We start from the raw sequence: 14998 nt of genomic DNA, 5'->3' as shown, positions 1-14998 counted from the left end.
ACATGAACAGCCTACTGAATAATAGAGGTGGGGGAGTCGGCGATGAAAATATGTAAAACGTGAAAAATAAAATCAAGACAGAAAAGCTTTAGGATAATTCAGGCAGTGCATTAGCGTTCCAAGCCAGATAAGGATATCTGAGAACAGTGTTTGCCGATGACAAACTGTACAAACCTAGTGTGTGGAAACCACAGGGCACGTTTTGATGGAATGTAGCACTTATTATCCAGAGGTCTATGAGTACGCATTAACCCAGCGCGGTTCCACGAGTGTTTAGAATAATAAGGGAAAAGTTAATGAACTTTGGTGGATATATAAAAAAAAACAGGTCGAGTGTTGAGACAATAAGGCAGGGAACACAGAAAATAGAATTTAGTGCAACAAATTTATGAGGGCTGATGGCTTGTTAACACGAAACGTGGGCCTGAAAAAGCCTTGAACTGCCGATAATAAGAGCACAGCGGAAAGGTAGAAATAAAGAGCTTAGTGGTATTCACCACCACCGGCTTCAAAGAAGATGCTCATAATATCCACCCATCTGATGACGTGAAGCAGTTCCTAGAGTTTGAGAGTATTAACGCTTTGGGATATGGCTCCATCTGTCCTCGGGATCGTAAATGCGATCTTGCATGACGTGACATTCACCGTGATTGCGACGTACCTCGACCGGCTTGAAGTGCAGAGAGCCATTGGGCCAATGCTGAATACGACCACCTCCGTTGTCGACCTGATGTCCGTCCCTGAGCCAGAACACCTTTGGTGCAGGTTCTCCTTTGGCGGCACAGTGCAGCCACAGCTCACGGCCTGTGACCACTTCGGTGTACGACGGCGCCTCTGCTATCACAGGACTGACTGCGCCGGCCAAAGCACAAGTATGAAGACGATAGTTTAGAAAATAGCATCCAGACACGTAAGACCAACCACTATTCCATCTGCGCAGCTGGAAGGTAAAAAACAAAAAGAGGGGAATCTCGAGGTGCTGTGGTTTAAGTTACCGGAAAAAGTAGGACAAGGATGCAAGATCAGCTTTCAATATTGCCCAGGGTTTAGTTCCATAGCGCTTGGGTACAATAATTGTTATCATACAAAACAAGTGATCGATACCGATGGCGAAAAACATTCAGCACTTTGTACGACGGCAGCCTAGAGAGTAAGTTCTGATTCATTTTTACGCGGCGCACGAACATACAAAAAAGTTCATATTGTCAGATTAAGTAACGTATCGGCTGTTCTACCGGGAGTGAACTAAGATTTTGTAGGAATTAGTCGTAGCACAGGGCCAATTCTTGGATGCTAGTGTAATGATAATATGCCGCTAGTCATTGAATCCAGGACCTGAGCCACAGCATCGCTAACAAAATGTTTACCTGCCAAATATTGCATCGGTCTCATGCAGCAAGCAGCGACTGGTATCCGAAAACTTGGAAGGAGAGCTCAAAACTTGTGACGTGTCGATTTTTTGTCAGGCGCTTGCCTCACACTTTCTATCACACCATAACTAGAGACGGCTGCAGTCAGTACAGCATTCATCGTGCACATTGAATAAGCCTGCTTCGAACTGCTTGCACAATTGCCTGATCGTACGTACCATCGCTCATTACATCTGATTCTGTCACGTCGTACAAGTATCCGTGGATCTCTGCCAACATCACCTTGCTGGCATGCAAATAAGACAAAAAATGCTACAGAAATTATGAGCATTGTCTACTACTACGCAAGCATTCCTTTACTGGGCTGCTACTTCACTTTTTTTTTACTCATTTAGCTACCTTAGGCATGTATACCCATCGCTACCAATCATCTAGTATTACACTACAATGGTTCCATGAGTTATCTTGATCAATTGTGCATTTCTGTTGCAGATATATGGTATCAACTGAGCCGAAACGCGTCGCAACCGGTTTTCTTGTTTCTGCCACACCCCAGCGTTTTTTGCTTTCCTCTTTTTATTGTCCTTTTCTTTTTGTTGCGACCTTGACACGGTGACGGCATCAATTTTTGAAGGCTACCAATCATCTACTATTACACTATTATCACATCTACCCTCAACTATGCTATTATTTTTTGTACTGTGCAATCCCGTATCAGGCTTCTTTCCATGCACACCAGTAAAGCAGAAAAGAAAGCTTCCAAGGCACATAAGCATTAGAGGGGGCATCACGAGAACACTTATATATGTTTATTCATTTTCCATTCCTTCTTTATTGATTCTAAACCTACCATTAACCTATATTCACACTATTATAATGGCAAATGTCTTAACTTCAGGAATTATGCATTTATTTTGCATATGAAGGGTGTGACACTTCTCACATTACAGACAGGTTTTTCTGGGGCACTCGCCAAATTATACTTATACATTCAAATATAATGTCACAAACATCGCATTCTGTGGGAAGCAGTATGAGGGAGGCCACCTCGTGTTTCCCACTGAGCTAAGAAAATTGCTCCTAAGGAATTTTAGCGCGTCCTTCTTAGACAACTAAAATCAGCTTTTCGATCTCTTCAGAAATGAAAAGCTTTCTAGCAGGGCAATACTTCGCTAGCGATGCTGCGGCGTAAGCACAGGTGATCTTTTTTTCAGTCGACGGTGGCAAATTAATATCGAACAGGCATACAAAACATATTTTTATGCTTCAACAAAATACTACAAAAATATTCTACACATTCGGTAAAGTAGCCTGTGCATAACGCTGTCAGTGTAGAGTCATCTGTGGACAGCCCTTTCTTTGTATTTGAACATCAATCACACAAATGGAGAAGGTAACATGTTAAGATTTCTCGGCTTAGTTTCCGGAGATATTGTACTTCATGGATGGTGTCGATAATTCACAGGTGCTTCTTAGCTGAAGGGCTGGCGCTACGAAAAAGAAATAATGTGACGTTTGTAAACAAAACAAAACGGTTGTTCGTGTTAACGCAGTGCATGGAACCATGGCCTCAGGTCACTGTGATCATCAAGCATAGCCGAGAGGCCAGTCACTAAACGTGACTTAGCAGCAACTGCTCGCTCTCCTCTGACTACAACGTTTGCGGTGGCCTTATGCTGCCCGGCACCGTTCTCCGACGAGGAATGGTCGTGTGGGACAACATTTTTCAGAACCAGCTCACTCACGCCGTCCTCCGTGCCAGCAGCATACGTCTCTGCAGGAAAGCGGAAATAATACGATATCACAGGCTTACTGCGACGTCGTAGTAGTATAACGGCGGATGCGCACTTACAACCTCCTATTTTTATTTTGTTCTCAACCATAACCGGTGAAGACCCACATTTGCTGCAGTGTAAAGAATAAAACAGCTTTCTAAGTAGCAACGCTTCACACGCTAGGTTTCCTAGCTGCATTAAGAGCGACAGACTGGCCGAGGAAATTGGGTATTGGGGCTGGCCCTTTGTATTTCAGCTTTGCTTGGGTTTTTGTGGACCCGATTGTACGCCCTTTGAATGGTGCCACACATAGACGACGAAGGTGACCTCTGAAGAAAGAGAGGAGAAACGGCCCAAAATGTTTCATTTGCAATCAACGGGTGTCTGAATTACCTCTGTCTGGGTGAAAGGCAGCAAAAGTAATGCGAGAAATAAAATGCGTGACCTGCAGGAAAGTATGCAGACATCAGCACAATGAAAACGCGAAATCTGCCCGGGAGCTGGTACTTTACGTTAGGGCAAAGGCAGGGATAACTTTGAGAAAAGGCTGTACAGATAGTGAGGGTCAAGGATTTGCTGCTTCTGAGTGGAATATGCAGATGCTTGTATAAGATAAATTTGGGAAAGCCAAAGTAAACAGCTCGTTAAAAAAAAGCTGCTATACTGAGTGCATGGAGGTTCCGAGAGCCTAGGAAGCAGGCTCTAGGATTCTCATGTCTTCCATGCTACGGCTTTCTCTCGGGGGAGAAGCCAAGTTGTAGTTCTGGATTAATTTCGTGGCATTTTGTAAGCCACCAAGCTGTCGTTTGTGAAGCCATTGTTATCCTTGTTAAGCTATTTTTCTAATACTGTGAAGTGTTCTTCATGTTTGTGAGCACTTGTGGAGTTCAGTCTAGAAGCAACATGTTTTCTCACAAGGACCTTCTCCTGCATTCTTGACCGGTCATTGGCATACGGGAGAGCCACAGTGGAGTGCTCAGGTATAGCCTGATGTCGACCGCATATCTTGCCGGAGGTGCACCTACATCGTTTTTCCATTCAGCCTCCATGAGAATAGGATTGCGCCGCTGCAGAGAATCAAATTCGCGACCTGTTTTTCCTCACGCCATAGTGATGGAGTGTTTTTTTTTTTTTTCAATCAACTTTACTCAGTCATTTTCATAGATACCTCCAATAGAATAATTGTGCCGACTGGAAGTCTGTAGCCAGAAAAAGATACTGAAATTGAACAGCGTGTACAGGTATATTCGCATTCGAATGAAGACAGAAGCCAACAGCTTCCCTATCATACCGGTGCTTGGTAGAGGATCGAGTTAGTTTATATTGTGGCAGGAACATTTCGTGCGGCAAATATTAGACTCAGGATAAGAAAACACGTGTCCGTTTCGCAATCCTGTGCGAATAAGCGCAGAGGAATAGGCAACATGCGGTCGCTTTATTTCGGGCTGTCGTACTACCCCCCAAAACCGAACGTGCTCCATGGATAAAACCAAACACGATAAAACGGAACACACCATGCCCGCACGTCTTAGTGTCTATCATTGCTGAATGTGTTGATGCTTCAAAAATGCTTGTACTCTGTGGCAACGTCTAGATCAACCGTGGACCTCAGGATGATAAATGTTGGAAACAGAACATTGAGAATCCAGCAGCTATTAGTAAACTGATAGTTCACTTGCTTCTCATTATGACAACCTCACAAAATCCATTGATCAAGTCAAGGATTACCAAAAGCAGCTAGATGCCAAATATCGGCTAACTACGCTAAAAAACGTTAATTATCTCGAAAACAGCCTTGATGACTCGAACCCAGACGACTTAACTTTTACAACAGAAGCAGGAGTTGGAAGCGAAAATGCAGCACTGCAGGCACGTATACGTGATCAAGAGGATGGAGCACGAAGGGGCAACCTCATCTTGTACGACACTGCTGATTGCACAACAGAAACATGCGCGAGTTCCGAAGAAAAACTACACGAAATTCTGTTGAAGGACTTCAGCATGCATCTATCTGCCTGATTAGGGAATATTGCGTGATCATTGCTTAGAGTCATATCTACTGAAGAAATTCAGGACAACTATTGCTCAGGTTTCTTCATTTAAAGCGAAAGAAAAAATACTGCCACAGAAGTAAAAACTTCGAAGCACGGTCGTGTCACCTGGTGAAGTCTTTTGCAAGACAATGCGTGCAACGCGAAAAAAGTTACTCACTTTTGAAACTGCTTTACGCTACGCCACAACGAGTTCGTCATTCACAAAAATAAAAAAATGACATATGCTTGTTGGTTCACCCCTGACAGAGTGTGCAAAGTTGAACGAAGCACCTCGAGCCCACTTAAACTTATGTCTGAAACGCGTGCAGAGCGTGTGCGCTCTCGGCTTGTGCAGAAAAAAAACGAGGACACCTAAGGACTTCTTATGAGTTGCGAATGCGAAAGCATAATGTCCAATTGAACGTCGCTGAACGGTCCTTCAAGTTATGAACTCCTCGAGGGCAAGCAAGCGCGTTTTGATTTGGCCTTACCAAGGCACAGTTAGAACGCAGGCGGGAGCTTGCGCAGACAAGGAACGCGCGGATAACACAGGCTTCCGAGAAGTAAGCTGTGTTATCCCTGTTCTCTCACGCAATACCGCGGCAGCAGGTGTTCGCTTTCTCCCCCTCTCTTCCATCGTCTTCTGTAACTTTACGTCCCCCTCCCCTGTCTCCCCAGCGTAGGGTAGAAAACCGGATGTTCGCCTCTGATTCACCTCACTGCCTTTCCCTTTTCTTCTGTGTCCCTCCAGCATGTCTCTCCCGCCAGTTGCACTCCACCCACAGCATCATTGTGCAAAGAACATTTGAGGCGATTGACCGTAGAGCGAGCGAAATGCAGCAGCGCTTTGATCAGCCTGACATGGAGCAACCAGTCAAATTAGAAGGCACGTCGGCAAGAGCGTTCTAATGCTCTTGCCGAGCATTCTGTAACAGAAGGACATGATATTGACTGGGGCAGGACGCATGTGCTGGCCACTGAAAGTAATCTAACCTCGCGTTTGCATCTCGAGTCATTACTAATCCAAACTACTGATACCAAGCTGAACCGCAATGACGGCAGCCTTCCTTCCGTTTATGCCCGCTGTCTGTGCCATCTATTCAGACGTACATAATGTACGTCAGAGCTCCCCCCTTTTGTTTACTTTCATTGTGAACAAGGCCGGAATGTCTTGTTTTTTTTTCTTTTAATGTTATTGGTCGGTGTCCATTTTACCCTTGACTATGAACAATCCCGACCAGACGAGTTTTCGTCGAACTCTTGATTTCAAGCTCCGGTAACGTAGGTGAAATATAGAATGGTAATGTACTAATGGTACTAATGGTAATAGAATGGGTGGAGAACAAGTATGCACTAGGGGAAATGCAGAATGGGTTCAGGCAAAGCAAACGCTTAGAGGATAAAATGTTTTTACTAACTCAGTTTATAGAGATTTCAGTAGCTACGAATAGATCCCTATCGATAGCATTGCTTGATATTAAAGGTGCCTATGACAACATAGACAGGGAATTGTTATGGGATACCCTTAAAGGGCCACTGAAATAGTTGAGAGGAATTTTCTAGACGCGTAGGGTACAGCTGAAGTTAATCATTCACACCCCAATTTGCGTGAAACACCTCATATTAAGAGAGCTACGGATGATTACAAGTTACCCTCATCCATAGTCGTGCATTTTCTCCTCAACTCATTCACCGAGTGATTGGAGCTAGGCTCCACATTCACTGGCTCTGCGTCATGATGGTACGTCGTGTCGTCAACTTCCAGTTCTCTAGAAGCGCGTGCGCGAAGCAGGCGCGAAGCCTCTCCAAACTCTCAATCCAGCTGCTTGGCGGGCGACTCCAAGCGATAGATATCGAAGCAGCGTGCGTTGCGAACATTCTGTCGCAACGCCGAACGTGTATGGTATTCCGGTAACCACAGGCAAGCTGGGCGTTTCGACGGAATGGTCGAGGCATAAACTCAAGCTGATTGGTCTCCACGGCCCAGCCACCTGTTGGCGCAGAGCTTAACCAAGCATAAAACATTTTAAACATTTACAAAAAAAGTGTTAGTGACTACACTCCTACGAAAAATTCACACCAGCAGCAAAGAAGAATACATTTCGTTACTGCTTCTGTGTGTGGTTGAGTTCTGTGCCACCAGCTGGCTGCACCGTGCAGACCATTCACATTTGTGCTTCTGCTCATCCCGCGAAACGACACGGTCCAACGGCCAGGCCCTGTACCGCTTCCTGTGACCCCTGTGTATTGTATCATACAACTTAAACAAGCTATTACAACGCTGTATAAAACGGCACTACCACTACTATAAAAAATTACTTGCTTGCTAAATTATGTTGTCATCTCCCTACCTTGCTTGTCTGCAACAGAAGGAGCCCGGCAGTGCAACTTCCTTCGGAGATGGGCACTGTTCTCAGCGGCAGCTTTCTAATGGCCCTGACATGCCGAGAAAGTATTACTGGAGCAGATGTCAGGTGACTGCATGCATGATCTCCCACGTAGGCATCTCGCCACGCCATCTTAGATTTGACCGCTTTCACTGACACCACTTGTAGCAACCACCTGCCCATTTTCTTCACTTCCACTGGTGCCCAGGAGCTCACATTCAAACACACTGTAAGGGTTGTAAAGTGTCAAATGGCGTTAACTGTGATAGAATCGAAAGCTGTGTGAGGAAGAATACAAAAATAATTCTGGTGTTTTAGGTACCAAAACAACGATCTGATAACAAGGCACGATGTGTGGGGGACTCGGGATTAATTTTCGACCACCTGAGGTTCTTCAACGTGCGCCCAAGTCTATATACGCTGGCTTTTTCTTTTATTTCATCCCATAGAAATGTGCCCGCCGTGGCCGTGACCGAACCCGCAACCTCAACCGAAGCCATAGCCAGTGAGCTACTGCGGCCCGTAGAGAGGGGTTCGTTTTAATAGATAAGCTGAGATGTTGGTCTGCACTACTGCGTTCTAGCCGGCTGCTCACCGTCTCTCAAAAAAGCCACAATGGCCTTCATGACCTGGCCATGGACCAAAAAGAAAGCTTTTATACAGTGGTTGGTCGTCAGTGCACGCCTATAATATGTGCATTGATTGTCCTTCTCGCAAATACGGTGGGCGCACACAAATCACATCACTTGCGTTTACCCTAATACTGGACTCGCGAAATGCTATTGCGTTAGTAATCTTCCGGTGTAAAGTGACGACCGCAAACGCGCAAATCCTGGCGCCGATCGGATAGCGGCAGTCCGATGCACTGCAGCCCATCCGCTCGTCTGCTGGGTTGCAGAGGGAGACGATGTCGCAGCTTGACATATTACCAGTCGCTACGATTGCAGTCCACAACGCAACAAAGTCGAATCATAGTGCTCGCGAACAGACTGAGATCGACTCTGACCGCGGAGCTCTTGTCAAATGGAGCACGTTGTAACACAAGCAGAAGACGCTTGCTGTGCGCCGGAACTGCTTAAGTGTAGTGAGAAATTGTTCTTGTGCATTCTCTTTCTGTTACTTTCTTTTTATAGAAACAAATTAACTAACATTGCAACTATTACGAACATCATTTGTTCACCATAAAGGTGGAAAAATTATCCATGACACGCCTTTGGCAGCCAATCAGGTAGCTCGCCCTACTGACGTCAATTGGGTGACTACGTCATATGGGTAGGGGCGGCTGAAAATTCCGCTGAGCAGTGTGCTGCGACCGCCAGCGATGTACATTTTTGAAACCTTATAACAAAATACATGCTTTACGCGGAGCACTTAGATGCGGCAATTAATGATCAGAAAGATCTACTGTAACGACTCAGTACGTTTGTAGAAAATCATCAAAATCGTTTCAGGGTCCCTTTAAGCACGAAGGCATAGAGGACGATTTCGTGGAGCTGCTCACGGAGATACAAATCTCGAAACAACCGAGTATAAGTTGCATGTGAACGTCGAAAATGTAATGAGGTGGTGGGAATTCCCCAAGGACTGAAGAAAAGATGTCCTGTCTCTATTGTTGTTCTCGCTTTATGTAAAGGGCATAGAAAGACGACTTGGAAACAATGAATTAGGGTTTGATTTATTCTACATGCGTAATGGACAAATGGTACAACAGAAGCTCCCTAGACTGGTGTATGCGGATGACATAGTGCTACTAGCAGACAATAAAAGAGATTTACAGACACATTCGAATATCTTTGGCAATACAGCGACAAATGTAGGCCTGAAGGTTAGCACAGAGAAATCGGGAATTATAATCTTCAATGAAGATACGAGTAATTACGTGGTGTCAACTTAACAGCAAGTCATACCCATAATCAAGCAATATAAGTACCTCAGCATATACAACGAAGGAAAGACTTACTCAAGCATCCACCAAGAGAATGTGAAACTAAAGGGGTAGCGGAATGTTGCAGTAATGGAAGATGGAGCATTGTGGGGGCACAGTAAGTATGAGGTGGTGCGTGGAATCTGGAAAGGAGTAGTGGTGCCAGCGCTAACGTTTGCAAATGCCATTCAATGGTTAAAATTGGATATCTTGTCTGGGTTGGAAGTTTACTAAAGACCAGTAGGCCGGTAGGCTTTGGGAGCACACAATAAAACCACAAATGAGGCAGTGCAGGGTGACATAGATTGGGCCTCTTTTGAAGTAAGAGAAGCACAGAGCAAAACCAGTTTTGAAGAAAGACTCCCGAGCATGGATGAAAATAAATGGGCAGCTAAAGTGCACAAGTATCTGCTCTTAAAACGCGTGGACACAGAATGGAGGAACAGGTCAAGAAAGTTTGCAACCAAGTACAAGGTAATTGAAGCTGTAAATAGAAAACCAGGAGTTATCAGAAAGAAAGTGAGAGAAACAGAGGTAGTTAATTGGATGCAAAGAATGGAAACAAAAAGGACCATAAAGATGTACAAAAAATGAGAAGCAAGAAATTAGAAAGGAAAATCTGTACTATAACACAAAGGGCAGTGCCTTGCTATTTGAGGCTCGAGCCAGTTGCCTAAGGACAAAAACTTACCGGAGCAAATATTCGTAACTTTTTGAGGCATGTGTACGCTGCAGCAAAAATTCTGCGACCACCCAGCCCATCCTAATGGAATACGAAGGGATTTCCCCAGTGAGAACCGCAGGCAACGTAGACCTACCAGAAGCGCTTGGGTTTAAAATGGACAGAAGCGTCAACCGTTCAGCAATCGAGATAAGCAAGAGACGTTTAGAGTATTGGTGGTACAACCAGGGAAGAGATACGACCTGATCTCTTACAGTCATGGCTACCTGTATAAGGTACTTTTGAAGAAAAAAAAGATTAATGAGATAGATAAAACAATGCTAGATAAAAAACATGCATAGCATACCGGATTAAATCAGGTAGGCTAGGCGACTATTTTTCACCGCCCCGTTTGAAAAGGGATGAAATAAAATCATCATCATCCTAATAATCATCATGACGGCCTACACGCAGCATTGGGCATGCAAGGAGCTGATTTTGATCTAAGCCTTCAGTCGGCGCACTTCTTAAGTTTCCTTCTATTGTGTCCAATGTTGAGTCGTTATCAATTGAAACCATTTCGAAGGCTCTGCAGGGAAAATCTGAACAAGCCCATGAGCTGCTATACCATGTCGTCAAATACATGCAACTTCTTTTTGTACCTGCATCTGTAGCTTGGGCAGAACGCTCATTCAGCAGTTTTACGCCGCATGAAAACTTTTTTGAGGAACCGCAAGACTCAGAGGAGGCTTACACATCTTCTCACTTTGCACGTTCACAAGGAGCGTTAACAATGAAAGGACTGTCATGCTCAACTTACAAGACGTAAGTCAAAGAATTTGTCACCAAGGCTGCTGAGCGAAAAGCCAATTTTGGTTTTTCGACCGATCAGTAATGTGTGCTTCTGTCATTAGAGTTGTGGAATCTAGAGTAGACTGCGTGCACTAAGTATGTACAGCTATCCAGCTCTCTCATTTCTTTACGTCTGCCTTGAATTATCACACGCGAGCCTACCGGCAGGCCGTTTAGAGCCGTATGATGAAACGGCGCTGCCTGGAATAAGCTTGTGCACATAAAGAATGATTCTTCTGCGAGCAATGCATACGAGGGTGTACTGCGCACAGCCCTTCCCCGTCCCTCGTCGAGCGCTATTTTGTTTTCATGCACAGGGAAGATCTGAACGCAGGTTGTAAGAGCACTCTGAAGCAGAAAATAAAAATAGTGGGTATTTCATTGAGCTTCGCGTGACGACAAGGAGGGCTGATATCCCCAAAGTTCTCACCTGTAAACCGATACACTGCACCATCCTTACTTGTATTTATTGCAAGTGCTGTAATTACACCTGCGGAGCACTCATCTTCGTACCTATCGCAATTAAAGAATCTGCAGATGTTCATATGTATATGTGCCGTGCATGTGTGTAGTATAAAATAACTATTCATTAACTTTTTTCATTCCGTGTACGCCGACTTGATTTGCATGTACGCCGACTTGATTTGCATTGCTAGTTTTGCATGCAATACTGTATTAAAAGCCGACGCAAAGAGCGGAAGACTATGTGTGTGTATGTATTTAGAATGCTTGTTTCAACGAATCCTGTTAAATTCTACACTGAATCTGCACCTGAGGGTAAGAAAATGGAAAGAATAAAGGCGCTCCTGTTTTATTTATGTTATGCTATATTTTAATCATGTAGTTTTTGTTTGCACATACTTTTAAAGAGATACTAAAGGCAACACTAAGTCGACATGGACTGTTTAAATAAAATTCCAGAAACCTCGCAAGGCTTGTTTCGTGCCAAGCAAAGAATCAGTTTACGAGCCATTGCATGACCGTTTTGAAATACCTTTCTTGAAATTCAAATCTTCCATCACCCGACCTGGGGAGTGGTGACGTTGAATACACGATCACCCTTTGCTACCTTTGGTGAGTAAAACGGCGCACGACAGACGGCGGTACCCAATCAAGACAGGGCAGTGGAATCGCTGCTGCAGCTGCTTTTTGGTCAAGTGGCGTAGACTGTTCAGGCATCCCCCGACATCATATGGAAGTTGAATTCTCTGCTGCTTACAGTTTGTGTGAGTATCGCGAGCAAAATCGAAACCTTTCGACCGCCCGCGTCGTTATCAAAGGTAATTTCCATGAGTTCTATTTTATAAAAATGAAATAGAAATGGGCAATTAACATTTTATTTCGTGATATAACACAAGTATGTTTTTTTCAACGAGTAATATTGAAAAAAATTAACTGAGGAGTGCTTTCGTCATCGGACAAGTACTTGATGTCCCATGGGAGTCTCTAATCACGTCCCGTATTTACATCAATTTGTCAATTATTAAGGCTCTGTTCGCGATAATATTGATGCCTTAGAGATTCTCAAGCACTAATCTACCACTTTATCCTGACTTAATATTTGCCTTTAGTGTCCCTTTAAAGATAGCTTGTAGCACAGATACTTTCGTGAATAATATGCGCAAATCTGCAGAGTAACAAATGTGATTCGCTGCAAATTCTGCTTCAGGTGTTTCTTTTTGTGTTTGTGCACGTGTGCACATTTTGTAAAATTACAAGATGAAGCAAGCACATAATTAGTGCTTACATAAGCTATTATAGAGCAATTAGCTGCAATAGCCGTGTAGGCTACATGTACTCCAGTGCAAGAAATGTACGGCAAGAAATTATTCCAGGAATAATGTGAGCCTAACATCTCATGCATATTTTTACAAATAAGATATAGCAAGTACAACGTTTTTCCTTTTCTTCTTTCATAAGAAAAGTAACACAAAAATGGTGCAATTTTCTCCCCCGCGTTGCCCCTGTGTCCCCCTCCGCCCTCTGAAAACACTTCCGGAGTCACCCTATTCAACAGATAGTCAGTAAAGCTAATCGTCTCCTTGGATACATAAACTGCCACTTTCATCTAAACTGCTTTTGTATGAAATACTAGTTCATTCAAAACTGCACTGAAACCATCCAAAACCGTTCTTCTCGCTTTACTTTGCCAATCTATTCCCGCACTGCAAGTGTTACATCAATGAAATCCTCCCTTTACCTGCCTGATCTTTTACATTGATGTAAATCTGCTCGACACTGTCGTTTCTATAAAATATACTGCTCCAAGCCCAATCTACACCAGCCGTGGCTGTTACGTAGTTATGGTGTTGGGCTGCTAAGCATGAGGTCACCAAATCGAGTGCCGGGCATGGTGGTTGCATTTCTATGGAGGCGAAAACACCCGCATACTTAGATTTAGGTGCACATTAAAGAACCTCTGGTGGTCCAAATTATACCAGAGTTCCCCACTACGGTGTGCTTCATAATCATGAAGTGGTTTTGGCCTGTAAACCCTATTACTTCTTTAAACCCGATCTAACTCGCTGTTCACAGCACCCTCTTATATTTCTTCACGCAACTACCACCAGTTCAAAGTTTGTGTGCTTAAGTGTCGTACTAATATGTATTTTCATTCTTTTGTACCAGCCACATGCTGGGTTTGGAACCACCTTCCAGCCATTGCCTCCATCCTCGATGAGACTTTTAAGTTTGCCATTTCTACTCACATGATGCAATAACACCATATAAGGCCCTCCTCTCTGTAATGTTATTAACCCTGTGAGTAAGAAAATTAATGAAATGAAGTCAGCCCGCATGAATCTGTGGAATTCGTGCACGAAGTTTCACTGCAGCGACATTCACGATGCTCCCTGAGCTTACGCATGGAATGTGTTACATTTGCAGAAGCATCTTTCCTGCATCTTGCCTTGCCGATATCTCCGAGTGTGTGTCACTGTATCTGCCACAAGGTGCTTCACTAGAATTGCTGATAATGAAACTTATTGTGAATTCCATGATTTCCTGGCTCCCAGGGCCATCATCGTTACGCTCTGGCACCGGCTGTGGAGGCAACGGCCGCCGCAATGCGTGCAACCTTTCAACCCCTCGGATCAGACAGACAGGCACCTGCCTTCCGGTACAGGCTGTTCGTTGTGCGTCCAAGTGAAGCGGGGAGTGGGAGAGCCGTTAGCGCGGCAGCCCAGCCTGAGCGCCTCACCTGCAGACAGCTGTTGGTCCCGCGGCAGCGTGCTGATGCTTGGCGGCACGAGGACCTCGAAGGAGACCAGCCGCAGCTTGACGCCGGCTGCGTTCTCCGCCGAACACAAGTAGCTGCCGCTGTCCTCCGGCTGCGAGAGCATGCGCGAGTTGGCCACGAACAAAGAGTTATGACACAGAGCCTATAATCTCAGTCACACATAATTAGTTGTTCAAGACAAAATATTGTACCACCTAAAAAAACAATCTTCCTCTCAGGAAGAAAAGCTCATGCCATTGTACGAATTCATCGCGTTCTTTCTGCAAGAGGCATAATCGTACGCTGCAAGCAACAGCACGGTTTCCAGGTTATTGGCGTACGCGCATGACTTCCACAATCGGTATGAGAGAGGACGTACGTATTTAGGAAGACCAAAGGGCTACTGCACCTCAGCGGCCGCGATGACGAGGTCTCCATTAGATTCGTGGTGAGCCCTGGGGGAGTCCACGGGTTCGCCCTCTCTCGACCACGTGACTAGTGGAGTTGGGTGACCTTGAGCTTCGCAATGAAGCACTGCTGTGCCGCCTCTTTGGACACTCACTTCATCGGCGCCGTCGTCAATGTGTGGGGGAACTGTGCGTTTGACAGAGAGGAACATCGTTGGCGCTCGCTCTGACTCATGTGATACAAGTAGCGGAACTAGTGTGCCCCAACCAGAGAAGGATTGGGCAGCAGCCTCCCACTCCCAAGACACGCTGTTACTTCAGTTCAGAACGATTTGAGCATGCAATTAGCCCTCACCCCGATCTCCCCTAGAG

The 14998-nt window shown here is 44.8% G+C and overlaps 1 protein-coding gene across 6 annotated transcripts in view; it reads right to left on the bottom strand.

Moving 5' to 3' along the window:
- LOC135913489 (hemicentin-1-like) overlaps positions 1–14998 on the bottom strand; it is a 708068-nt gene that overhangs the window by 72749 nt on the left and 620321 nt on the right. For 5 of the 6 annotated variants that reach the window (XM_065446055.2, XM_065446056.2, XM_065446057.1 and 2 more), the window contains 3 exons: positions 14629–14813; positions 14202–14331; positions 662–852 (listed from right to left, as the gene is read on the bottom strand). In XM_065446055.2, coding sequence (XP_065302127.1) covers positions 662–852; positions 14202–14331; positions 14629–14813 — 506 coding nt within the window. Of the gene's footprint in view, positions 1–661; positions 853–2682; positions 3145–14201; positions 14332–14628; positions 14814–14998 lie in introns of those variants that run through there. The other variant, XM_065446058.2, reaches the window with a different exon arrangement.

The sequence above is a fragment of the Dermacentor albipictus genome, unplaced genomic scaffold, assembly GCF_038994185.2.
Source record: "Dermacentor albipictus isolate Rhodes 1998 colony unplaced genomic scaffold, USDA_Dalb.pri_finalv2 scaffold_14, whole genome shotgun sequence".
NCBI classification, from domain to species: domain Eukaryota; kingdom Metazoa; phylum Arthropoda; class Arachnida; order Ixodida; family Ixodidae; genus Dermacentor; species Dermacentor albipictus.
This window is presented reverse-complemented; position numbering and strand designations above follow the sequence as displayed.